The sequence below is a fragment of the Andrena cerasifolii genome, chromosome 10 (genome assembly GCF_050908995.1).
Source record: "Andrena cerasifolii isolate SP2316 chromosome 10, iyAndCera1_principal, whole genome shotgun sequence".
Taxonomy (NCBI): domain Eukaryota; kingdom Metazoa; phylum Arthropoda; class Insecta; order Hymenoptera; family Andrenidae; genus Andrena; species Andrena cerasifolii.
The window spans coordinates 12,698,533-12,723,351 of record NC_135127.1 but is presented as its reverse complement, the minus strand read 5'-3'; the positions used below and the strand labels follow the sequence as shown (position 1 = coordinate 12,723,351).

Genomic DNA, 24,819 nt, shown 5'->3' with positions numbered 1-24,819 from the left:
GTTCGAAGCGAGCTAAGCGAGATCGAAGCGGAGGACGAGGAAGAGTTTTTTTGCCAGGATTGATAAACACGTAGAACGCGTGGTGCTTTTCGAGGGTTTTTCCTTGCCAGTTTTTTTAACATGCTCGTACAATATTAGTAGCTGATACCTGAACTCAGAAGGCGTACGAGAGCCTGAGATTGCATTCAATAACTTTCAAAGCTACAGTTAGGCCAAGGCGAAAATAGTAAGTAGCCTATGTAAACTATGTAATCGGAAGCGTGCCTCGAACAGTAGAGCAGCCGAGAGTGGAGGGAACCGCGAAGGATGGGCCAAGGACGGAGAGACGGCTAGAGGACAACCCACTGACAAAACTTGAAGGATGTCATCGTTTTGATTGGACGAAAGAACCTGAGGAGGAACTTCGAAGGATGCCCCGGAGTCAGAGGAGCAGGGCGCTCAGAGGGCACAAGCGAAGAGCGACTTTGTAGAAACGGCAGATCGAATTTGTTAGCAATACAGTCAACATCGAGCTATTCATTAAAATCCAGTCTTAGAAATTATCCAGAAAGTGTTTCATTCCATTTCTTTTCCATCATTGAAATTCTCGCGCAAACTCGTGAGCTGAGTGCTTCAGCTGGAGCACTAAAGAGGTGAGTATGCGCATCCGCCATATTGGGTCCTCTAGAGGTTAGGTTAGGTTTTTATTTTCCCCTAGTTTACAGTTTCTTATAAACTAGCGAATGGCACTTTAGGAAACAGCCCTATATAGCCCAACGAACTTTAGACACTCCGCTCTCTGTATCTTACATATTCAAATACAGATTCTCATTCTCATTCATATCACAGTGTTTCATTATTATCTATATCTCACTCAAACCTTTTCCTCCGAGTATCATTCTGTCGTATCCTCTCGCTATACACTTCGTATGTTCTGTTCTATACCCTTTATACTCGCTCTCCTGTATTTATTGACATTTTTTTCCTGGTCTTATATCCTATATTACTACCTCCTACTCCAAAGCTTATTTATTATTATCACTTTAACTGGGTCCTCTGGAGAGAGAGGATTATTGAGTACCCTCCTTTTTGCGTATTGTCAAATTCGCTTTATAAACCAAATATAAATTTAAATGTAAAAATATACTCTAATAATATAATATGTCGTGCTACCACGCATCAATATCAACAACGCATATTTTGTTTATAAAGTGAATCTGACAATGCTCAAAAAGGCGGGTACTCAATAATCTTCTCTCTCCACAGAACCCAATATGGCGGATGCGCATACTCACCTCTTTAGTGCTCTATTTCAGCGCTCCACGGGCACGGACCCGCCGTCTAATTTAAAATCCCTCACGGAATCGCGCAACAAGGGATCCATGGATCGACCAATTCCGTAGCAGCATTTCGATGTTTCCTTTCCGCATGGTTATTGTTCGAATGGGTTTAGGGACGCAGAATTACCATCAAAATTTTGGCAGTCGTAGTTGCGGTAAAGATTCGCATGGATTCGCAAATCGCAGTATTGAGATGCTGCCGACAAGTGAAATTTTCTTAAAATAGGGTTTCTAACACTGGATCCTTCGCCGAATAAACTGAAACGAAGTCGGTGTCGCCCGTTCCCACGAAACTTCGCGAAGTTTCTTTTCTTTTCGTTCAGTTGCAACGTAGGTTATCGGAACGACAACTGTAACCGGCTGTGAGAAAGTTTTCGATCATGGCTAGTGTCTCTTATCAAATCGCAAACTTGCTGGAGAAGGTATGCATTGCTTTTCTCGCGGAATATACTTTCACCCCGTTTGGATATTACATGGTTATTCGCCGATTGGTTTAGAGCAAGACTTGGGAGTAATGATAGGCAGTCTCAACGATATTGAAATTCTCTATAACCTTGCTTTATCACGATAATCCGTTAGATGCGACAGTGATTTCGACTTGTCGCAGGAATGTAGCTGTACAGTTTATTGTTAGTAGCGATGGAAGCATATTTATGCGTTAATGATTATGCGAGGTGTTTTCAACTGTCATATAAGGGAGTTTTTGTTGGATTTTCTTTCTCATTTGTTCGATAAAAGTTTCAAGCTTGTATATGTATTCGTTATGGTTATAATCTTTCATAATGGTTATAATATTTTTAATAATCTCCCAATGGTAATTCTTGGATCAGATTTAGGTGTATTCGTGTGAATGCCTCGTCGATCCAGCATGTAGATATATTTTAATAAAACGTATTATTTCAGATGACGTCCAGTGACAAGGATTTTAGATTTATGGCTACCAACGATCTAATGAGCGAGTTACAAAAAGACAGCATCAAATTGGACGACGATTCGGAGCGCAAAGTTGTAAAGATGCTTCTGAAACTGCTGGAGGACAAAAATGGAGAAGTACAAAATCTTGCTGTAAAATGGTACAGTTACATGTGGATTAAGCTTGAAATACATAAATGCTTTAGTTTGGAAGTTTATTAATAATTCTTGTGTATTACAAAACGTCAGTTAAGTTCTTTCTTGCGCTCGCAAGATCTTCTCTGTATTTGGACACGATTACAGAAACGTGTCCGATTTCAGTTTGGGCCCATTAGTCAATAAGGTAAAGGAGTACCAAGTGGAAACTATCGTAGACGCGCTGTGCACGAATATGGTATCGGACAAGGAACAGTTGAGAGATATTTCCAGTATCGGTTTGAAAACTGTAATCTCCGAGCTTCCTTTGGGATCCAGTGCACTGGTCGCAAATGTTTGTAAACGAATAACTGGCCGACTCAGCAGTGCTATTGAGAAAGTAATTGTTATTGTTCAATTTCTACAGATACAAATTCAAACTGATAAAAATAATTGACTTTTGTATAGCAGAAAGATGTATCCGTGCAGCTTGAGGCCCTTGATATTGTGGCTGACTTACTGTCTCGATTTGGTGCTTTACTAGTCACGTTTCACTCGATCATTCTGGCCGCTTTACTACCACAACTCTCTTCTCCACGCCAAGCAGTTCGGAAGCGTACTATAGTGGCGCTGAGCCATCTTTTGACTTCGAGTAACAATTACTTGTACAATAAACTTCTAGATCATTTACTTGAAGGTCTTACTACGCAAACCGCAAAAAATGTGATACGTACTTATATACAATGCATCGCTTCTATCTGGTAAGTGGGGTTCCTCTTTACTCGACTCTGTATTTTTGCGTTCGCTCTCTTTACTTTCGCCATGAAATTGCAGTCGACAAGCGGGCCACAGATTCGGAGAGCAAATAGAAAGAGTCATGCCATTAATTGTACAGTATAGCAGCGAGGATGACGATGAGCTGAGAGAGTATTGTTTGCAAGCGTTTGCATCATTTGTATACAGATGTCCCAAAGAAATTACGCCGCACATAAATAAAGTGAGCAGCCCTTCTCGTTTCCCAGATTAAGTAGAATCACTTGTAATCCTGTGCGTCGGAAACACTGAACGTTTGTCGTTTAGATTATAGATATTTGTTTGGTTTACATTACGTACGATCCGAACTACAATTACGACGATGATATGAATGAGACGTCCGATGGGGAAGGCGGCGTTATGGAAATAGAGGAAGACGGAGAGGAGGATGGAGAAGATGAGTATTCAGACGATGACGATATGAGCTGGAAAGTTCGTAGAGCGGCCGCGAAATGTCTCGAAGCTGTTGTATCTAGTAGACGAGAACTTCTCCCTGACCTTTACAAAGTTGTTTCTCCAGCCTTGATTTCAAGATTCAAAGGTACCTCTCTCGTAAAATGAAACGCAAGGGCTTGTATTTCTAACTGTATCGATCGTTGAACGGTGAATGTATCAGCAGAAGGGAATTCTATTTTCACAGAAAGGGAAGAAAACGTAAAGTCGGATATTTTCCACGCGTACATTGCACTCCTGCGACAAACGAGACCAGCTACCGGCATGCCTCTCGATCCCGATGCAATGGAGGACGACGACGGTCCGATATCGTTATTGCAACAACAAGTCCCGTTGATAGTCAAGGCTGTCCATCGTCAGATGAAAGAGAAGAGTATTAAAACACGGCAAGATTGCTTTTCACTGTTAAAGGAACTGGTACTCGTGTTGCCCGGTGCTTTGAGCAATCACATACCCGCGTTGATACCTGGTATACAATACTCTTTGGGAGACAAGAATTCTTCGTCGAATATGAAGATCGATACACTGGCCTTTGTGCACACGTTACTAATAACTCACCAGCCCGAGGTGTTTCACGCTCACATGGCAGTCTTGGCGCCTCCGATTATAGCAGCCGTTGGAGACTCGTTTTATAAAATTACGGCCGAAGCGTTGCTGGTATTGCAGCAGCTCGTCCAAGTGATTAGACCGCACGGTAAATTGCAAGACATTCTTCCGCGTCGCGTTGCAAAAGTGTGCAGAACTCGGGTAACCGTTAAACGTTGTCCTCAGATAAACCATGCTACGTCGACTTCACATCATTATCCGGCGACATATATCGTTGCACATTGATGAGACTACGAACAGCGGACATCGACCAAGAAGTGAAGGAAAGAGCGATCGCTTGCATGGGCCAGATCCTCGCGCATTTCGGAGATACATTGTCCGACGAATTGCACGTATGCCTGCCTATATTTTTGGATAGACTCCGTAATGAGATCACGCGGCTCACGACGGTTAAGGCTTTAACGTGTATAGCATCGTCGCCTTTGAGAGTGGATCTCAAACCAATCATGGTACGTGGACGCGTCGAAATATTTACTCTTCATCTGCACGCAGAGTATCATTATTATTATTGTGCTTTCTTACAGGAAGAGGCAATCCCAATTCTTGGGTCGTTCCTCAGAAAGAATCAGCGAGCTTTAAAACTGTGTTCCCTGCCGCTTCTAGACACTCTGGTACGAAATTACAGTTCTGCTCTCCATCCAGATTTGCTAGATAAGGTAAAGAATGTTGAAAAAGAAGATTTAAGGGGAGCAATGGAATATTTTAACCCTTGGGATTGTAATTAATGAATATTTTGCTAGGTGACTAAAGAGTTACCAGCGTTATTGAACGAGACTGATCTGCATATCGCGCAATTGACTCTCAATCTTCTCACCACTATCGCCAAACTACACCCAATCGCTCAGACAAGGATGTCTGATAATATCCTCCCAGAAATATTAGTTCTTGTAACATCTCCACTTCTCCAAGGTAGCATACTAGTTATTCCACGTTTCTATTATAATGGAACGGCATTTGACTCGTTTTTATGATTTAGGCGTGGCGTTGAATTCGATGTTAGAATTTTTCCAAGCGTTAGTACAGGCGGACATACCGCGCCTCGGCTACAAGGCACTGCTCTCGATGTTGATAGCGATTGTTAATCAAACTGTACTTCACAAGCAAGCGTATCATTCCCTTGCCAAATGTGCGGCCGCGTTAACAATAACGCGGCATCAAGGGACCCAGACGGTGATAGAGCAATTTCTACAGGACGTTCAAAATCCACAGAGCGACGCTCAGCATATTTTTGCACTGTTGGTTATCGGCGAAATAGGTAGACACATGTAAGTAACGTCAGCTTCCCCGTGTTCTACTTATCAATTCATCATTCTCAATTAATCCCCCTCTATCCAGAGATCTGAGTAAAATCAACCACTTGAAGTACGTAATTCTAAATTCGTTCTCGTCCCATTCGGAGGAGGTGAAATCAGCAGCCAGCTACACGTTGGGAAACATAGCGGTCGGCAATCTTCCGGAATATTTGCCATTTATACTGATAGAAATCGAGGCGCAACCAAAGCGCCAATATCTTCTTCTGCATTCGTTAAAAGAGGTAAAGTATATCGAGTATTATGGAAGTGTGTTTCATCGTGCTATGCTTACTAGAAATATTAAACACCTCGAGAGTCTAATACATTGTAGATCATCACGTGTCAGTCTGCCAGTCCATCCGGTGTGTCTCATTTGCAAAATCTCGTGCCTTCGATTTGGATGCTTTTGTACAGGCACTGCGAATGCACGGAGGAAGGTACACGTAATGTCGTGGCGGAATGCCTGGGGAAACTCACATTGATCGATCCTGCTACTTTGTTACCGAGATTACAAGAGTCCTTGAAATCACCATCCGCACTTATGAGAACCACCACAGTTACCGCTGTTAAATTCACCATTTCCGATCAGGTGCACGTACACACACGGCATTATACAATAACTATACATTCAATTACTACATCGGTTCGTAAATGATCTATAATCTTCTGCGTACAGCCCCAGCAAATCGATAGCATGTTAAAACAATGTATGGGCAGTTTCTTAGTCGCTTTGGAGGACCCTGATCTGAACGTAAGGAGGGTAGCTCTAGTTGCATTTAATTCAGCGGCTCACAACAAGCCAATGCTCATAAGGGATTTATTAGACTCCGTGTTACCACATCTCTACACCGAAACTAAAATAAAGGTATGCTATTAACGAGGACGTTAAATACCGTTTCTTACTGATACGTTAGCTCTTCTGGCCAGCTAATAGATTTCTTTTTAATGCAGAAAGAATTGATAAGAGAGGTTGAAATGGGCCCCTTTAAACATACAGTGGACGACGGTCTGGATCTTAGAAAAGCAGCGTTCGAGTGCATGTATACGTTGCTAGACTCTTGTCTCGATCGATTAGATGTGTTCAATTTCTTGAATCACGTTGAGAACGGCCTCAGGGATCACTATGACATCAAGATGCTAACATATCTAATGACGGCCAGACTCGCACAGCTGTGTCCAACGGCAGTTCTGCAAAGTAAGTGTTACTCGTGGATAATGGCATCGCTAGCTTTTAATATAACTTGTACCGTTGCGTAGGGCTGGAGCGATTAGTCGAGCCATTGAAGAGCACATGTACAATGAAAGTCAAGGCAAATTCAGTGAAGCAGGAGTACGAGAAGCAAGACGAACTCAAGCGCTCGGCGTTGAGGGCTGTAGCGGCGTTGCTAACTATCCCCGATGCTGGTAAAACGACCTCCAACAAATTAAGGTGGCTCGGACATTCACTTTACAAATGATAAGCTTCTCTTTACAGATAAGAATCCATCGCTGTGCGAGTTCGTGACCCAAATAAAAGCGACGCCCGAGTTGCAACCACTCTTCGAGATAATCCAAAAGGATTGCAGCGGAAACACCGTGAACGAAAGTAACGCGATGGATCAAAGCTAAAAGCCCCCGCGATTAAAATATCCTTTCTGTATTTCAGATTGATCGCTGTTAGCCATGCATTTTGCGGTCATATTATTCATAGTTTATTTCTATACGTTATTTTTTCATTATTGTCTTCGATCTGAACCCACGTAGTTTGAGATGAATGTGATTTCATGTAACACGCCATGTATAAATTACAGAAATAAAAATTTGCCAATTGTAAGCATCTTGCGATCACGCTTCCGGCTGCCGTTTGACAATAAAAAAAGGAAGAAAACCATATGAATTATAATCGATCGAAGTAATTAATCTTATTTCAGACGGACCGCTAATGGTTCATCGAATCTCCATCGTGTGGCGGTCATCACGTTTACGAACGTTCGATTGCGCCAATCGACCTAAATGTTTATGATTAATGCTCAATCTGCTTGCACGTGTTCGTGTCTTATATACTGACCTACTTATCGCGCGATTCCTTAATAAATTTATTAGCAAGGCTGCCTACTACTTTCCCTTCCCGGACATTAAAGGCTCTGTAAACTGCATCCCGACGGAAAGCCTTCGATATTTATACAAACACGCCGTCAACGTTTCATCAGGGCAGCGGTATTTAGCGTTAGTTAATGCATACTAAAAATAGATGTTTATGAATCCACAGATGAGGGTGCCGCTTTGCCAAATATTTTGCGGTTGATCTGGTATTTGCGGACCGGTTTAAGTGTTTTATGTCTTGCAAACAGCTGATATTAGCATACAGACAAATTAAGGCGATAACGTTAGGCTGAGATCCAGAAGAATCTTTCCTGATCTAAAGCAATCTGTAATTGAAAAATCTTTATGGAATGGATTAATCAAAGTTGATGATTGCAAAGCAGGGGGTGTGTTTCCGTATATTTCTGTTGGCAAAATCAGTACCCTCTGGCGGATTGTGCCTCTACTAAATCATAAAAACTGACAAAATTGAAACCTCGATAATGAACACAAGAAAATAGTGATTTTATATAACTTATAATTTATTGTAACACTGTAAAGGCCTATTATGCGGATAAATTCATATAAATAATTGGTATTCTTGATACCTGAATGGTACTTCCTTAAGGAAATCCATAGATATTTGAAATTGCAAGCTCGGAGTTTGGATAAGAATATGTAGAAGGTGTTTCTGAATAATAATACAGTTTGTTTCAAGTTTGGGTGGTGACACGTAGTCTCATAAGGTGATAGGTCCTATACTTTGTAGATGGTTACAAGGGAACATATCAAACCCGCACACGCCGATTTTAATGGGGCTTTTTTTGTAAGAAGTAGTTCTTAAAAAATATTTTGAGACTTCGAGGTTTCAATTTTGCCGGTTTTTATCATTTAGTAGGGGACACAATTCGCCAGAGGGTGCTGATTTTCCCAACCGAAGGGAGGACTGATCATTGTTGACTTCACAACGGTTGTCTCAACGAAAACTCAAAACTGTCGCCAATATGGTGCGAGAGAGAGATGTATAGCTTCCTAAATTAGGACGCAGGCGCAGTTCATGCAACATTACTAGTGATCCTCTAGGCAGTGATCGGAACAACGTGTGTCGTCGCTGATTGGTTGCCGCGATTTGGAGCAAAAGCAAAAGTAGACAGAGAAAGAAACTGTAAAAAAGAAAGAGACAGAAAGAGAGAGAGAGAGAGAGAGAGAGAAATACTGATAGAAAGAGACAGATAAACGTTTAGATTATGTTATTTGCGGTTTGCTCCAAAATGGCTGCGGTTATACCGATCACTCCCTAGAGGATCACTTCACATCACCACCGCTCCTGTAGGTGTTTCCCCCTCCATCCAGCGTAGCTTAAGCCCGCCGATCCCTGTATATATGCTCTAAGGATGCCATTTTGATGGTGTGCCAACAGTGTTTTATTGGATTTAGATCAGGTGAATATGTTGGTAAATAAAGCAAATGGCAGCGAAAGGACTCTATTGATGACTTTGTTTCAGGAGTTTTAATCTTTATCGAATGTACTATTATCCATAACTATAGTTGTACCACGCTGTAACTGTGGCAATAACATTTGCTCTAAATAGCCATCCATTAAATACATATTTATTACACTCTCCTGTGAAAGTCATTAACATTAATGCAATAAAGCTTTGTCCAATCCAGCCACGAATCCTGCTTACCCTCTTTTTTGCCTGGAATATCTGCATAGATTTTTTTCCTCTATATAACCTATTGTCGACTTCTGCTTCATCTATGTATAGCATTCTATAGAATGGTCTATTTTTGAGATTGTATCAGTAAATTGCTGTCTATTTTCTTGGTTGCGCTCTTGATATAGTGTGCTTTTTTTTAAAGTTATTTTTAGCTGCGTTAATCTGTATTTCAAGCCATTGAATGTGGTATTGTTTGATCATTTTGGCTAACATCAAACAATACCACAGACAATAAAATATTCAATTGCTTGAGGTCAAAAAGTAACAGCTCTATTCCAAAGCACAAGTTTTGTTTCATTTCTGCTAGCTTATGATCTGGATGTTCTTTGACATAGTCTGCAAGCATTTTTGGGCCCATTTATCAAATAAAACCAATAATTTTTGTCGCTCTGAAATCTTGGTCAGAAACCCTGTTTTTTAGCCATCTATATAGTGTTGCTATTCCTATCTCAAAAAGCTCTTTAACCTCAACCTTTGCTTTTCTTTTTTCTATCAAAGACACTGCTTTTTCCCTTAAATCTACGTATTTTATATACTTTTATCATTCCACTTAAACATATTATATTTATTTTAAATACCCTTTAATAATAAGACTGTGATAATGAAAACAAGGAGTGTTTTTTATGTTAGGCAAAGAGACTTTGAAGCCATTACGAGATGCTAGAGCTACCACATCTGAACAGAGTCCAATGAGTTCAGCTAAGGAAAATAGTGACGCTGGTCCTAGCTCTAGAAAACGGAGGCGTTCTGTTATAGACGAAGGTGACAGAGTATCAAAGAGGCTGCACAATGAAGAAACTAAATTTGCTAAAAGTGTGGTTGGTAGAGATCGAACTCCTGAATTTGATCAGTTCTTAGATTTTCTAATTAGAGAAAAAAGACTAGAAATTATGAAAAGAAATAAAATAAACCCAGCCAATATGTCCAGTATTTTAAATAGAGCACGGGCTAATGCTGCAGAAGCTTTTAAAAACTTATATGATCTTTGGTTTGATGCAGAAGGCAATAAAACTGAATATTTAAAAACTTTAGAAGAAAAAGGAATAAATTTATCTAGTATGTCCAGTATTTTAAGTAAGGCAGGCGCTAATTCTGCAAAAGCTTTTAAAGAATTATATGATCTTTGGTTTGATGCAGAGGGCAATAAAACTCAATATTTAAAAACTCTAGAAGAAAAAGGAATGAGTTTAGCCAATATGTCTAGTATTTTGCATGGAGCAGGAGCTAATGCTCCTAGAGCTTTTAAAGAATTATATGATCTTTGGTTTGATCGGAACGGAAAAAAAACACTATACTTAATAAAACTAGAAGAAAGTGGAGTAGATTTAGCCCGTATATCCAGTATCTTAAGTGGAGCAGGAGCTAATGCTACAAAAGCTTTCAAAGAATTACATGGCCTTTGGTTTGATGCAGAAGGCAACAAAACTCAATATTTAAAAACTTTAGAAAAAGAAGGAGTAAATCTAACTAATGTATCCAGTATGTTAGGTAAAGCAGGAGCTAATGCTGCAAAAGCTTTTAAAGAATTATATGACTTTTGGTTTGATGGAGAAGGCAGTAAAACTGAATATTTAAAAACTCTAGAAAAAGAAAGGGTAAATCTATCTAATATATCCAGTATTTTAAATGGAGCAGGAGCTAATGCTGCAAAAGCTTTTAAAGAATTATATGATCTTTGGTTCGATGCAGAAGGCAATAAAACTAAATATTTAAAAACTCTAGAAGAAAAAGGGGTGAGTTTAGCTAATGTGTCCAGTATCTTACATCGATCTAAAGCTAATGCTGCAAAAGCTTTTAAAGAATTATATGACCTGTGGTTTGATGCAGAAGGCAATAAAACTGAATATTTAAAAACTCTAGAAAAAGAAGGAATAAATCTATCTAATATATCCAGTATTTTAGGTGGAGCGGGAGCTAATGCTGCAAAAGCTTTTAAAGAATTATATGATCTTTGGTTTGATGCAGAAGGCAATAAAACTCAATATTTACAGCACTTTGTTAAGAAAAAAAATGGGAAAGAAAGTTTCACGCTGCATAACTTATCTGGTATGTTAAGTAGAGCAGGAGCCAATGCTAAAGATGCTTTTGAAAAATTGCATAGTGTGTGCTTTTATGACAAAGGGGAGAGAACAGAACTTTTAGATGATTTCTATAAGGCAGGTTTTAAGCCAAGCAACTTATCCTGCATGTTATGTGGATCAGGGCTTCGTACTTCTTCTACTTTAAAAAAATTGCATAGTGTTTGTTTTAATGAGAAAAGGAGAAAAACGAAGCTTTTAGATGACTTATGTAAAGCAGGTTTTAGGCCATGTGATTTATGTAGTATACTGAGTGGAGCAGCGGATAGTTTAGAAAAATTTCATGATTTCTGTTTTATAGCAGAGACAAAGAAGTATTTATACCATTTTTCAAATAAGCAACACGGTGGTTTTGCACCGAGTAATTTATCTAGGATATTGCACGGAGCAAAAGCTAATATTTGTTCTGCTTTAAAAAATTTTCATGATGTTTGTTTCGACGAGACGGGAAATAAAACACAGCTTTTAGATGATTTCTATCAGGTAGGTTTTAGGCCGAAGTATCTATCAAATGTATTATCCATGGCAGGAAATAATGCCGCTTCTATTTTAAGAAATTTCCATACATCATGTTTTCAAGAAAATTATTTAAATCACTTCTTAGCCAAGGAGGAACTTTTTACGCCAAAAAATTTATCGACTAAGATATTATATGGAGTAGGAATTAATATTTGTACCACTTTTGAAAAGTTCCATGATCTTTGTTTTGACAAGGCAGGGAATAAAACAGAATATTTAAAGAATCTGATCAAAAATAAGCGGCATGAGGTATTTAGCAAGCTATATGAAAAAGTTAGAGGAGTTCCTTTCACTTCCTTGGATGATATATCGCTTCAACAACAGAATATTAGTGGAATAGGGAAAAGCAAATAAGATTTAAAAAAAAAATTTTCTATAATCTTGAAATAATATGGTAGCTGCCCATCCTGCCGCTCCAGCATAACCAGAACAATGTCTTATCTGTATATATTATCACTTCCTTTTCGCTCATCTTTAACTGTAATGAATTAATAAAGTATATAGTTGTTTCTATGAAAGCACAATTTCTATAAACGCAAAAGTAGTTTAAGCTGCACCTTTAAATTCTATTATAAAAACAAAAAAAAGTGTCACATGGAGCATTACCAAACAGACCTGGTTTACGCAGGATTCGCCACCTTATTCTCTGTTTATTCAAGGACACTAAGAGTCGTCAGTTTCTATATATTGCCGCCCATATGAATCGTGTCCAAACATGCTCCAACAGCCTTCATTCACAGAGAATAGCTCATGAATTTATTACTGGCACGTATGCCTTGCAAGCAATGACACGAATTATATATGCAAATTTGTAAATGCAGTGCAAGCCTTCTCGTAGCATCGTTTACCGAAACATTTAGCGCCCGAGGTTCGATTTGCAGTTCTCATGAAGTCGTGCCGAACCTCATGCGTGCATGGAAGTTCCAGTCCTTCACCTAATTCTAAAATCCGCCGCAAATCACGTCCTCCGCTAAGCAGAATAGAAAGGCGTGTCGCTCCTCGGAAAAAAGGATTTATCTTTCAAGTTACGAGAACGACAGGATCGGCGTGACTCATTAGCTGGGGTGAATGTCGTGAGAAACAGTTCGATTACGTGAGAATTATATTTTGAAAGTTCTCCGAACGCAATGGCACCAAAATGTCTAACGTAGGTTGCAGGGCATCACGTAGGCACCTGTAAGATGAACCGCTTTTAACTCCTTGCGCTTGTGTGCGTGCGCGCGCGCAATGCGATAGAATGTACAGATACAAGCTAATCGACTTGTCAGCATTAATTACGCGCATCGCTTCTAACGAAACGTTACACGCCTGGCGCAGATTGCTGTCGTAAGTCTCGCACTGATGGGAATTAAATTCAATTTTAGATATCCTTCCTGAAATAATGTAAACTTTTACTCTCTTTAAGCACTTACCCTGTTTCGACTAGAAAGTCGGCTATTTGCACGCGATGCACGTTGGTCAAATTAATCATTATTATCTACTGGGATAACTTGGATCGATCGCTAAGATGACCAGCAGTTAAATTTGAGTGTTTACGATTAGAAGAGAATACAAAGAGAGGAACGAAAGGCACTTTATTTCATGAAAGAAACATGTGATAAAATGTATTTTCGTTGCCCGGTAGACTGACCGCATCGCCCTTAGATTTCAAAGTTAAATTATACTTTTGTAGGAGTACATCTGTATCAGTTTGAAAGGTGACCGTTTAGGAGGGCGTTCGATGAAAGGTCACCTTCAAAACACATCTATTATTCGAGCATCTTTCATCAACGCGCCCAGTTACGAGACTATGAAGTCGACCGAGTGGAAAAAGGCAGCAATTGCCGAATGTTGGTGCACAGACGACTTCGGTTTCTTCGTAACTTTCGTGCCGTTTGAATAATGCATCGCGTTCTTCTCGTGTATCATCCCGCATCGGCCCTGTGAATGATGGCAACGATAAAAGTCAGGAAAAGAGCGAGGACGCGTTACGTGCGCTTACAACATTTATAGACACGTATTGTTAACGAGATTCGTGCAGATTTCGGGTCGTCGAATGCTTCTGCCATGGCACGTGGAGCTGCACCGCAAGGACAGTGACCCTGTTTCACAAGTGTTATCGTGCGATCGCGTATTGTAAGTTGAGACCCTATCGATACGTCGATAAGACAATTAACTGCAATCTGATTTATCCTCTCTTCCTTTCCCCCTACTATCAATCAGAACGACATCTGTCCCTCCTGCTCAGGATTTCCATTACGATCAAGTAAAAAGAAGTCCCGAACGCGAAACGGCGGGGGAAAAATAAATGAATCACATTATGCCGATATCATCGTTTTACATGCATTGCAGTGGATTTCGAAATCGATATATGTATATGGGATCGCGAAATACTTCCGCTTTCGTTTCGAAGTATTTTCCGCATTCTTCATCGTATTGCTTATATTAATTTAGTTACGAAATTTTAAACCGCCATCATTTTCAATTCGTCAGTCGATGGATCAAATCGACGGTACGGCAGGGAAAGAAACTATATTTATCACATTATGGTAACATTATCGCATCATAAAAGTAAAAATACTGTCTCGATTACGTGGCTTATTGGGAAGGAATATTAATTGAATACGCGTTATTTTAAAGTGCATGAATCGTTACGGATCACTGAACTCATCCCTCGTGAATTCAGGGTTTCTCTGATGGCAACCCCTCTCGATCACTTGATCCTGTGATTGGTGGGATCGTGGATCGATGGTGGGGAGGTATAAAACGGGTTACATTCGCGGCACGGCACACTGTGCGATAGTACGAGTTGTGCGTGTCGGTTTGCCTTCCGATTTTCCAAATTCATTCCCAAACGACGTTTGAAATTCACCGGGCGATTATCGTGTGCAATTGGCAGAGATACGATTCGGCACGTTTAGACGGAATTGATATTCTTCTCGTTATTTGTCACGCACGATCCCGACAGGCGGAAGGGAAATAGCCATGTGTGTACGTACGTTGGTCGGCACCGAAACCTGCGAGCCGGTAGTGGTACACAATCAGAGCAACAAGCTGCAGAAAGCTAAAGAGAAGTACATGAAGCTGCACGATGACCTGGTGGCCAAAGAATTGGAGATGATCGAGCAGCAGAAGACCCAAGCGGTTTTCATACCTGAACTGGCTGATGACATCTTGAGGGCCAGCACAATAAATTACAGCTCGCTTCTGAAAGCTCTGGCCAAGTACTACGAGGCGGTGCAGCAAACGAAGTTCTTCAAGTGAGTGCTCGTTATTCATATTTCCTTATACTGGATCCCTGAAAGGGGATTGAACTAAAACGATGCATGAGTGACGACGGATGCTCCCTCTCCCGGTTTGTCACATTCCTCTGACCGTCCAGCCGGTTCGCAGTAAAGTAGAAAGTCCTATTATTTCGGTCAGTGGGAAGAAGAATGTAGCTAGCCCGATGGTAAGGTTCAAGTTTAGAGGACAGATAGTAATTGTCGCTCTGGTGCAATTTTTCTGACTCTGATTTCCTTTGCCACGAAGATATAAGTACTGTCTAGCTTACGCGAGTTCTGGCAGAGTGATTATTTGGATTCTTTTTAAAAGTCACGTACTCATTTTTGGGTTCACGAGGCGAACATAACCTGTCAGAGGCGTGCGATTTTATTTAGATCACGTGACGAGGTTCGATTAGTGTTGTCTCGTAAAGAAATCGCTTGCTTACTGATATTATTTCGAGATTCGAATAGGAATACTAAATTCGTTGAGGTGCAGGCTTGTGTGACTCGTTGATTCGTCGACGCGATGTTGTGTTAGGACTTTAGACGGAGATTAAAAATTTGAATATCTGACGATTGATAAAAAATTGCGTTCTACACGAGTACACGGGTAAGCGATAATCATCTTCTTATCGATCCTTCTCACGCAGATGCGTCGGATAAATTTCAATTGCCTCGCCGGAAGAGCGTACGGGACCTCGAATTCACCCGACGGAGGAATGTAAGTCAGTAGTTTAATTTAAGTCTGTGGAACGTTATCATGCAATGGATAATCTTAATTTATTTCCTGCGATTCCGTACGCTGATACGATCGAAATCGTAGCGCTCTCTTGCTGATAACAGACGAAATCCTCGCGTCTACTCAACACTCCTCGAAGATTTAGCCTAATGTGCGTAACTCTAGGCGTGAAATTTACGGTCCGATTCCTATAACTAACACATCGAGTCCCCAATAATGGTTATCTCACGTAGATATCGCCTATTACGATGCCTCATTCAACTGTTACAAGTGAATGATTTACTCAGGCAATTGAAATTAATTACGCTCGAAAATTCGCAACGATCTGTTGACTAATTATCTTCAGCATCGAGCAAGCAGCTTTATCAATCATCCAATCGTCTAAATCTCATACGTTTGTAATTCTATTCGCCATTATTTGCGTGGTAAAGGGAGAAGCACAACGGTCGAACGAGGCTAGGCTCGCTGTTTATTTGATAAATACGCTACAGAACTTTGAACACACGTGAATCACCATCCTCTCCGTCTTTTATCCCCGATATTTATTGATGCAAGCTCAGCTTTTGATCTCCTTCCGCGTGCTTCCGTGCGTTGCTTCAGCTTGCATTTATCTTTCAGATGAAACGTATATTCCCTCCCTTGCGAAAGGATATATGGGTAAGTTTGCTAGCAGCTGGGGCGTTTGAGTATCGAATATTGCAATCGACAGTGATTGAGTAAAAATGATATGCCAATTACACAGACTCAATACTCGTCCATACGACTGTTAGGTACACTTTCAGCTTTCTATCCACCTCGGTATTTCCCGCGTTGACGCCACTGTCTCGGATGTACGTTTAAATTTGCATAGCACACATTCGGGCCTGAGTACATTGAATACAAATACGCTACCGTTTAAATTTATCGTGTTTGGCTTCTTACAGTGCATTCACTTGCGACTAAAATTAACTGCATTGAATAATAAGTCCGGTACCTATGCCTCGCGGGTGATCCTCGGCACGCGAGCACCGGCTTCTCCGAGTGTATGCGTAAGGATTCGGATAGGCAAACATCGCGACAATTATATAATCGAAGCGTAAGTTCGATAGCGCGGTGACATCAGAGGAAATTCAGATAAAGGCGAGGGCCCTCATTCACGGTCGTTCGAGTGGCCGAATCTCGCGCCAAAGTGCCTCTTCCCCCTTGATTGGCGCAAGACGAGTGCCGTGACCGTTATTTTCAGAATTTTTTGAAATCTGAAAATGGAACGCGATCGCTTCTGGCCACTTTTCAAGAATAAAAATACACCGTTCTGCGCGTGACCACAACAATGCAGTCCGATGACTGGAGGGAAGAATTCCCCACGTTCAATGTCGTAATATTTGCTCGGGGGAATCCGAAAACTTTGAAAAAGCATTAACGCTGTTGGAAGAGGACGTTATCGTCGATTAAGTATGAGCGGGCATGGTAATAAAAATTAACGGTTCTCGGGCGGAGTAAAAACCAGGTCCCGTTCTTAACTAAACGTTTCATTTGCAGAAGTTTAATAGGTACCATTAAACTTTTCTAATTATTTAAACGAAGTATCGCGTAAAGCAGAAGGATTCGTCGTAGAAAGAAAGCAAGGCGCATTCTTTCTTTGCCTCTTTGCTTCGTCCCTGATTGCGAGGTGGTTGACAAAAAGGTAGCAGCTATTTGTAGACAGGAAAGCGAGGATGCCAGAATTATTCATGAAATTTTAGGAACCGAGTTTTCCTCTGCGCGCCCGTTTCGTAAGAAACAGCAGGTAGTTGCGGAGGAATTTTAATGGCGATAATCTCGGCGGACATCTGGCAAGGGGAGCGCGAGTCGAGGGGTTGGCTAAAAAGCCACATTTCAAATTCACAAGAGGATTTGAAAGCCAGGAATGCGACGGGGGGGTGTGTCAAAGTCGTTCATCTGTCGTGGCGACATCTCCACCCTAAAATACAAGCTTGTCGCACTCGCGTTGCCTGCCATTTGAGCGAATGCACCTGTCGATCCTACAGCCTGCCAAAAGCAGCTGAATAAATACTCTAAGCCACCCTTTGAAATCTGTTTGGAAAATGCCTAATGGAATCGTGAGTCTCGGTTGTAAAATTTCGATGTTAACTTTTCCTGAACGCGTATCTTGTGTACTGGGGCGCCTTCCGATTTTAATTACCGCGTACAAAGTGCGAGGCGCATTGTCCGACCAGCATCGTTAAATCGCAGTGGCAATTGCAAGTCGCGCTGCGTTCGTGTGCAATCGAGGCGATGGGCTGCGTGCCATCTCGCACGTTTTCCAGGTGCCTCTTGATAACTGGCTCATAACTCCGGGCTCGCTGCATATCAGTTTCGTAAGCCAGAAAGTCTCGAGTTTAACATATTCGGCCGCCGAATTACGACCCTGTAACTGGAACCGTTGATCCCTTCGCGTGAAAACTGTTGGACCCGTAACAGCGACACTTGAAATCCATTTTCAAAGATCCCCAAGTTCTCGCAAGTTCAAAAAATTATGCAATTTTGGGGATACGTAGAGGATGTATAGGTCTGTATTTCTAAGGGGGCGAAATTGGCCAACTCTAACAGATAAGAGAAAAGTTTTCAAACGAAAGTTTCTTCTTTTAATTACGACTATCATTTGGCAAAAGTGACACGCGAGTTATAACAGAAAATCTGAAAACAGTCGAATTTTCAGGGGTCAATTTCACCCCTTTAGAGTTTTGGCAGTAAAAAAGTTTCGTAATTTTTGGAATATCCGGGGAGGGAGGGGATCTTCCCTTGTCAGCTAAACATGAAACATTATTTCAGAGATTATCCCGAATTCCCCTTACGGGGAATGGAAATCTCTTTCGCTCGACCTCGAATCGTGCCGCAAATAATTGATGTGAGAGAATTGACGCTGACCGTGCAGTGATCCTGGATGATTGACGTAATCACGAAACCCTAACGTTGCTCGCCGCAGACGGCCGTTATCAATGCTAGAGGAAGTGCAGCATATTTGGAATACTGTTGGTAATTTCGAATACCGACGTATCTAATAAACTGCTAACGTTATCTAATTTGTAACACCGCAGATAATAGGGGCTAATGACCTGTTAACTAATGACGATTTGTGGATGAACCGCCATTTTTACATTTTCGACTTAATCTGCGGAATAAGAAAACGTCAATCTGCAAAACCTATTCAGCAAGTAATTCGATCGTTCCAATCATGGTTAAAATATGTCAAAACTTTAGAGTGAACCACTTTATCTACTCATTTGGATGTCTCTTCTATGGTTCCGTGTCAGTTTTGCGATAATTTCGAGAATACAAAGCGTGACATGAAATTTTAGGTTTCAATGCCATGTTGCTAATTCGGAATACCGAAGGTGAAGGTAATTTGGAATATTCCAAAGCTTAGCAATGCTTTTGTTTCACGCGTAACGGCTGTCGCCGCGTCGCGCCGGTTTGGGCCAGCGCTGTCCATTTATATTTGCCTAAGATTATTCCTATATTGTGATTTTTCAGCCTGATTACATCACGAAAGAAAATGATTTTATTATCTACACGTTTTTAAGTATATAAAGCGAAGGTAAATTGGAATACCGGTATTCCAAATTACCTGCACCTTAACGAAATCGATACTTCCCGGCCTTTTTTCATTTAGACCAAAGTTTCAGCTACTTTTTGTTTTTTATTATTACTGAGAATTTGAAATATAAAAGTTTAATAGTTTTCCTATGATATTATGACGTTTTATTTCTTTCCATCCTCCACCGTAATTTTTTTGTTCGTCTTAAACAAACTGGTATTCCTCTACTACCTATACTTGTTTCGTTGGCGCATCGTTGCTACATAATTTCTTGGGAATCCCACGTTTTCGTAGACCTGGGAGTCGAAACCCTTCTTCGGACCATTCGGAGGGCTTAAGTTCGACGTTTTAAAAATCCCAGCCCCTATAAGCGACGAAGTGGCACAGCATCCTCGGATACGACCACTTAACCACACGAAGTGTAACGTACACCGACTGAGAAAGCCTCAGACGTAATGCACAATAAAGCATACAGAAAGCAAAAGGTTCGTCTACTTGCGAGTATTGAGACCACGTGTCTCGACATACTTGCAGGACAGTGTCACCTCTTTGATTCGCGCAGGGAAGACAGGCTTCCCATACAACTGTTCAGAGTGCCGTGCTTAGATCTTCTGTAGTATTATATATCGCGTGCTTGACAAAAGAATCGCTGGGTAAATGTAGAAAGTGGATCTCAGGGGAACGGTGATTAAAAGTTATTTAATGACAGAAATGGGATATTAACCATTTCAGCGGCGCGCTCAGGATTTAATATAGCGGGAGCCGTGTTGAAGGGACACAAATATTTGCAATGCAAATTAGCTGATTATAAAAATCTAATTAACGAATAAAATCCAGCTTTCTTTTCTTTTTACACAGCTCTTGAATTACTTCAGTCGGGGTTACATTAATCTCCTTTTCTTCTTTCTTTGGAGGATGCTAGGGATCCTGGGCCCCCTCTGGGTGAGCTACTGAACCATTTACTTAATTATACTAAAATTCCACTGCTGAAATACTTGAAATCTCCTTCAAGATGAAATGCTTGAGTAGTTTGCCTTAAAATTATCGAACGAACCACTGTATGCGCCAGGAGGCTTCCTTGAGCCAGGAGGAATAGAATAGCCCTTTACCATGTATCAATAGAGCATTTTGTATTCAAGATACGAGCGATTAAAAGTTTCAGTACGCGATTTCCTGCTCGCATCTCATTTAAATCAGCGATGAGCAACCTGCGGCCCGCATTTGGCCCGCCTAAACATTTCCGTACATATATCTTTTGAACTGTAAAAGATATAGGAATGAATTTTCCGCCAAAAAATAGGATAAAATTATCCCTTTCTAATGTTGTATAATTATAATTTGCGTGTCAGCAACTATTCTCGAGAATGAAAAATTTAAGAAGTGATCGTCGTAATCGACTCGCTGACGAACGATTAAATAATTTTATTAGAGTTGCAGTTTCGAATATCGCGCCCAATATTTTGAAGCTCGTTTATGAGAAACAGAAGCAAGCATCTCATTAAGTAAATTTCAATAGTTATTTAATTTCATTTAATTAGAAAAATATACGTACATATACCTGTTTATGTTATAATATGTAGGTAGGTATATCACTGTGTATGTATTGCTAATAAACAGTAAATCAAATTTAAAAAAATGTTTTAGTGTAAATCAATGTCAGAAATAATAAATTCATCCCATAAATTAAAATTCTTTGATTAGTATATTTATGTATTTAATATTGCGGCCCGCATAGAGTAGTAGGTTTCCACTTGTGGCCGACTTTGGACCAAAGGTTGCTCACCACTGATTTAAATGACAAGCGATCGCGTGCATTTGCGCACACGCTCGATCACTAACGATTTAAACGGCGCGCCCGTAAGTAGAACACGCTTTAAAACTCTGAATTATTCTTATCTTGAAAAAACGGCCCCGCGTGGAAAATGGTGAGGGACTTCTCGATCTCTTTCGCCACGAGGAACACTCGTGTAACGATTCGATGCATACTTTTAGCACACGCTGTACATTCAAACCAAAAAGGTGATCTTCTTCAGAATTCCCAAATCATTGTCCACACTGTATTTTTATGTAAATTGAATAGATTATCAGAATGCTCGGTAGCATTGAGGTGTATTGTTTATTAAGGAATTAATAGAAAGTTGATATCCCTTTGTGTTCGGGGAGGATTGGTGACAGTTTTTTGGAAAGTCTTTCATTTCGAGAAGATATCGGGCACCGACGCGCCTACACGGAACTTTCCTCGGTGGTGGGGAAGTGATGCAACCAGTCTACGGCTACGTGCGAATTGATTACATCGACATGGCAGCAGGTCTACAGCAAATATTGACTGTTACCAAGTCTGCGCCAGTAGCCTTTGTGCAAATATGTTTTCCCCTTATTAGTGCGCCCAGCAATGAGTCCGCGTCATATTTTCGAATGTCTCGTCGTTGCGCGACATTCGAAACTGGAATACCACTTACTTATCCCCCTTGATCCACATATTTTTTGAGCTTTATTTCACCCGATGTCACAACACCAGACAACGTTATCTTAGAAAAAAAGAAACAGTTAGCAAATTCGTCGCGCTCGCAACGAAGTGTGTTTGTTCACGATAGACCGTGCAAGATAATGTATCTTTAAATTGCCGCACTGATTGCTTCCCCGCATTTCTCTTAACGCCAGCGTACCGAGTTTCGCTAAAATTTCAGCCCACAATAGATCTCTGTAACACCTTGTTACATCATGCTCTGCTTTAGCCCAGCCCTTGCTGTATTTAATTACAAAGGCACTTGCGGTACTGTGTCGCAATAAATTGAAACGTACGATTCGAAACGAATGCCGTGACGACGAAGGTCGCTTTCTTTTTTCTAAGCGAGATCGCTTTCTTTTTTCTAAGCGAGATCGCAAGATTAAACAGAAAAAGTAAAGTACAAGGTCGCTTTGAGTGTCTTTATTCGAATGTACATGTACGGATTTCTGTTGCGAACTTTGTTTGCGATCGAGATCGAAGTTCGTGAATATTGGTATCCCTGCGGACTTAAGAAATTCCAATGCATCATCGGGTCCTCGCAGCGTCTGGCGCCTAGGAGGACGGCGATGCTGAGTGAGTATCTCGTGAGTTGGACTTAACGGAAGAACCGGATTCGATAATGAGACACGGTCACGCGAGCTGCATGTAAACTGTATCCCCCGATGATGTTCTCTTGAATGTTCGGCCAATTTTCGGCCAATTTTCGGCCAATCTCGGCAGCCGTTTAAGGGAAAGTATTTTTTTTTTTTTTTTTTTTTTTTTTTTTTTTTTAGATCGGTCGACGCGGATTCGGACTTTATGGGTATTCTTTTATTCACTGGAACAGGAATTGTAATTGTACCAGCGATTTCTTCTGTTATTTTTATCGTTCTTTCTTCTCCACTTTACTGAAGCGTAGGAAAAATTGAAACATTTAGCTGGCGGCTTTTATGAGTACATCGATGCGCACGATGGCCCCCCATATGCTTGTAAGACACTCCTTGTTCGACTTACAGTTAGTATTATCTCAGCCCCGTATTATTGGAGATTCCTTTCCATAGAAAATTCTAATTAGGATAACGATTACCCCGGTATCTGAAATTACAGGTCGTTACCTCGGGAATGATGGATCGATCGGGTAATCTTCTTAGAAATCTTCTTCTCGCTTGCCCAAAACCGCCAAAATAAATTTTATACTGCCACCAACGTGCGCTTTACCTCATTTGCATAATAATTTTGAAATAATTTTCTTTGGTAAAAGTTATAGGGGCGATCAGTTTACTGATGATTTAAGGATACAGCCCTAAAGGAACTTGTAATATCCATGTAATATTGTTTTTCTGTTACAGAATCCTGTTTTACACTACACAACCGGCTCATATAATAATGATCGCAGCAATTTTATGTGTGACGTCAGCTCTAGTGCCAGCAAAAGACAGAGCGCAAGTCGCTGGCCACCCTCACTCGAGAATAACTTCCTTCATTTACCTTGCCTCCTTCGTGATGCACCTTGGCGCCCAAATCTGGATGACATTTGTCTCAGGTAATTCTAACTCTTTGTAATTACTTGTAACAAAGGCCAAAGGCCAATAATCTTTACCTTTAACGCTAAATGCTTTGTTCCTATTTGAACTATTGATGTTGCAGGTCTCTCGCTATATTTTGCCTTGCCAAGACACGCGTTTGGAGAGGTTCAACGTATCCTCTTTCCCAGATACTTTACCATTAATGCGTGTCTCAGCCTTATTACCCTTCTTATCTTTGTCAAACATCACCCGACTCATACATGGGACACTGAAATAACCACTCAGGTTTGTAGTCAGTGAAATAATAATAAGATCATTTGGATAGGCTTAATTTCTTTAGATTTCCTCAGAAAGGAATCTACGTAGTAAGCGTAACAAGGAATATACTTTCAGGTCTCTGCCATGTCTGGTGCTTTCTTCCTAGAACTGTTAATACGACTCTACCTTACACCACCTCTTCTGCAACTAATAGTGCAAAAGAACAGCCTGGAGCGTGCTGCTGGAGTAGGCAATGAAATCGGACGTCACAATCCTGGCCCACTGAAGCATTGTCCTCATTACTTGAAAATCCACAAAGCTTTTCGACGTGTTCATGTTTACATCGCGATGGGGAATATGCTGACCATGGGATGCACCGTTATACATCTCCATTACATAGCCAGCAAATTATGCGTCCTTTAAGAACGCTTGCGATCGAAAGTTCCGCAAGTTTTCCCGAGCGAATGTACGTTTTCGGAATTCTGGAAGTAACATGTACTATTTCGCCAATATATTAGAGGGGAGCACTAATCGAAGTTGTTTAGTGTCTGGTTCCGAGTACAGGCAGAATTCTTATATGAATTTCAATTTTTACGTAGTCTGAGATTTTTAATCTAAAAGTGTATCGTGTTCTACCTTGAAGGAAAGAATGTAAGCCATAAAGTTAATGTTGACGTATTGTGTGCTAAATTGCGCTTTAAATATTCCGTATACAGAATGTTTAGGTAAAAGAAACTGAGCTTGATCTACGCATCCTGTAGAACAAGCACTCAGTGTAATTCAACCACCCTTTTAGTCAGAAATAGTTTATAATTATAAACGTCGGAAGTATTAAAATGAAGAACATGACTTCTTAATTTATTACAATTGCGATGCATTAATCGTAATAAAAGTTCAAAGGATCACGGCGAATATAAGTTGCATTTCCACGCTTATCCACGAGGTGATTTATACGGGCTATCCGTTGATATTTTATCGTTAATTACACGTTGTTGTTTTCTAGAGAAGTGCAATGTGCGTGTTCGTAACTTTGTATGCATGCCTCTGGATAAAATTGAAAGAAAGAAAAATTCTGTTGGAGGAGTAAATCGGTAAAAA

General features: G+C 40.6%; 2 protein-coding genes and 1 long non-coding RNA gene across 4 annotated transcripts; all 3 read left to right on the top strand.

Annotated features, from left to right (window-relative positions):
* The first annotated feature begins 1,442 nt into the window (after window positions 1-1,442).
* Window positions 1,443-7,343, top strand: Cand1 (Cullin-associated and neddylation-dissociated 1). Of its 2 annotated transcripts, none has more exons than XM_076821351.1 (17): window positions 1,443-1,741; window positions 2,223-2,392; window positions 2,553-2,766; window positions 2,838-3,127; window positions 3,201-3,363; window positions 3,447-3,720; window positions 3,820-4,326; window positions 4,404-4,687; window positions 4,763-4,894; window positions 4,979-5,147; window positions 5,215-5,503; window positions 5,574-5,772; window positions 5,862-6,119; window positions 6,207-6,395; window positions 6,482-6,725; window positions 6,788-6,934; window positions 7,005-7,343. In XM_076821351.1, the coding sequence occupies exons 1-17, from the start codon at window positions 1,700-1,702 to the stop codon at window positions 7,136-7,138; spliced, it is 3,705 nt and encodes a 1,234-aa protein (XP_076677466.1). In that variant the 5' UTR covers window positions 1,443-1,699; the 3' UTR covers window positions 7,139-7,343. The 2 variants fall into 2 exon arrangements, with proteins under 2 accessions (XP_076677466.1, XP_076677465.1); XM_076821350.1 differs by having other exon boundaries at window positions 2,835-3,127.
* Window positions 7,344-8,969: 1,626 nt separating this feature from the next.
* LOC143373725 (uncharacterized) lies at window positions 8,970-10,649 on the top strand. Its single transcript, XR_013086519.1, has 2 exons — window positions 8,970-9,033; window positions 9,943-10,649. It is a non-coding gene; the product is annotated as an uncharacterized LOC143373725 (long non-coding RNA).
* A 3,996-nt stretch (window positions 10,650-14,645) lies between these two features.
* LOC143373720 (transmembrane protein 205) lies at window positions 14,646-24,791 on the top strand. Its single transcript, XM_076821211.1, has 4 exons — window positions 14,646-15,148; window positions 23,287-23,480; window positions 23,585-23,748; window positions 23,857-24,791. Exons 1-4 carry the CDS (start codon window positions 14,874-14,876, stop codon window positions 24,142-24,144), a joined length of 921 nt encoding a protein of 306 aa, XP_076677326.1. The 5' UTR covers window positions 14,646-14,873; the 3' UTR covers window positions 24,145-24,791.
* The last annotated feature ends 28 nt before the right edge of the window (window positions 24,792-24,819 follow it).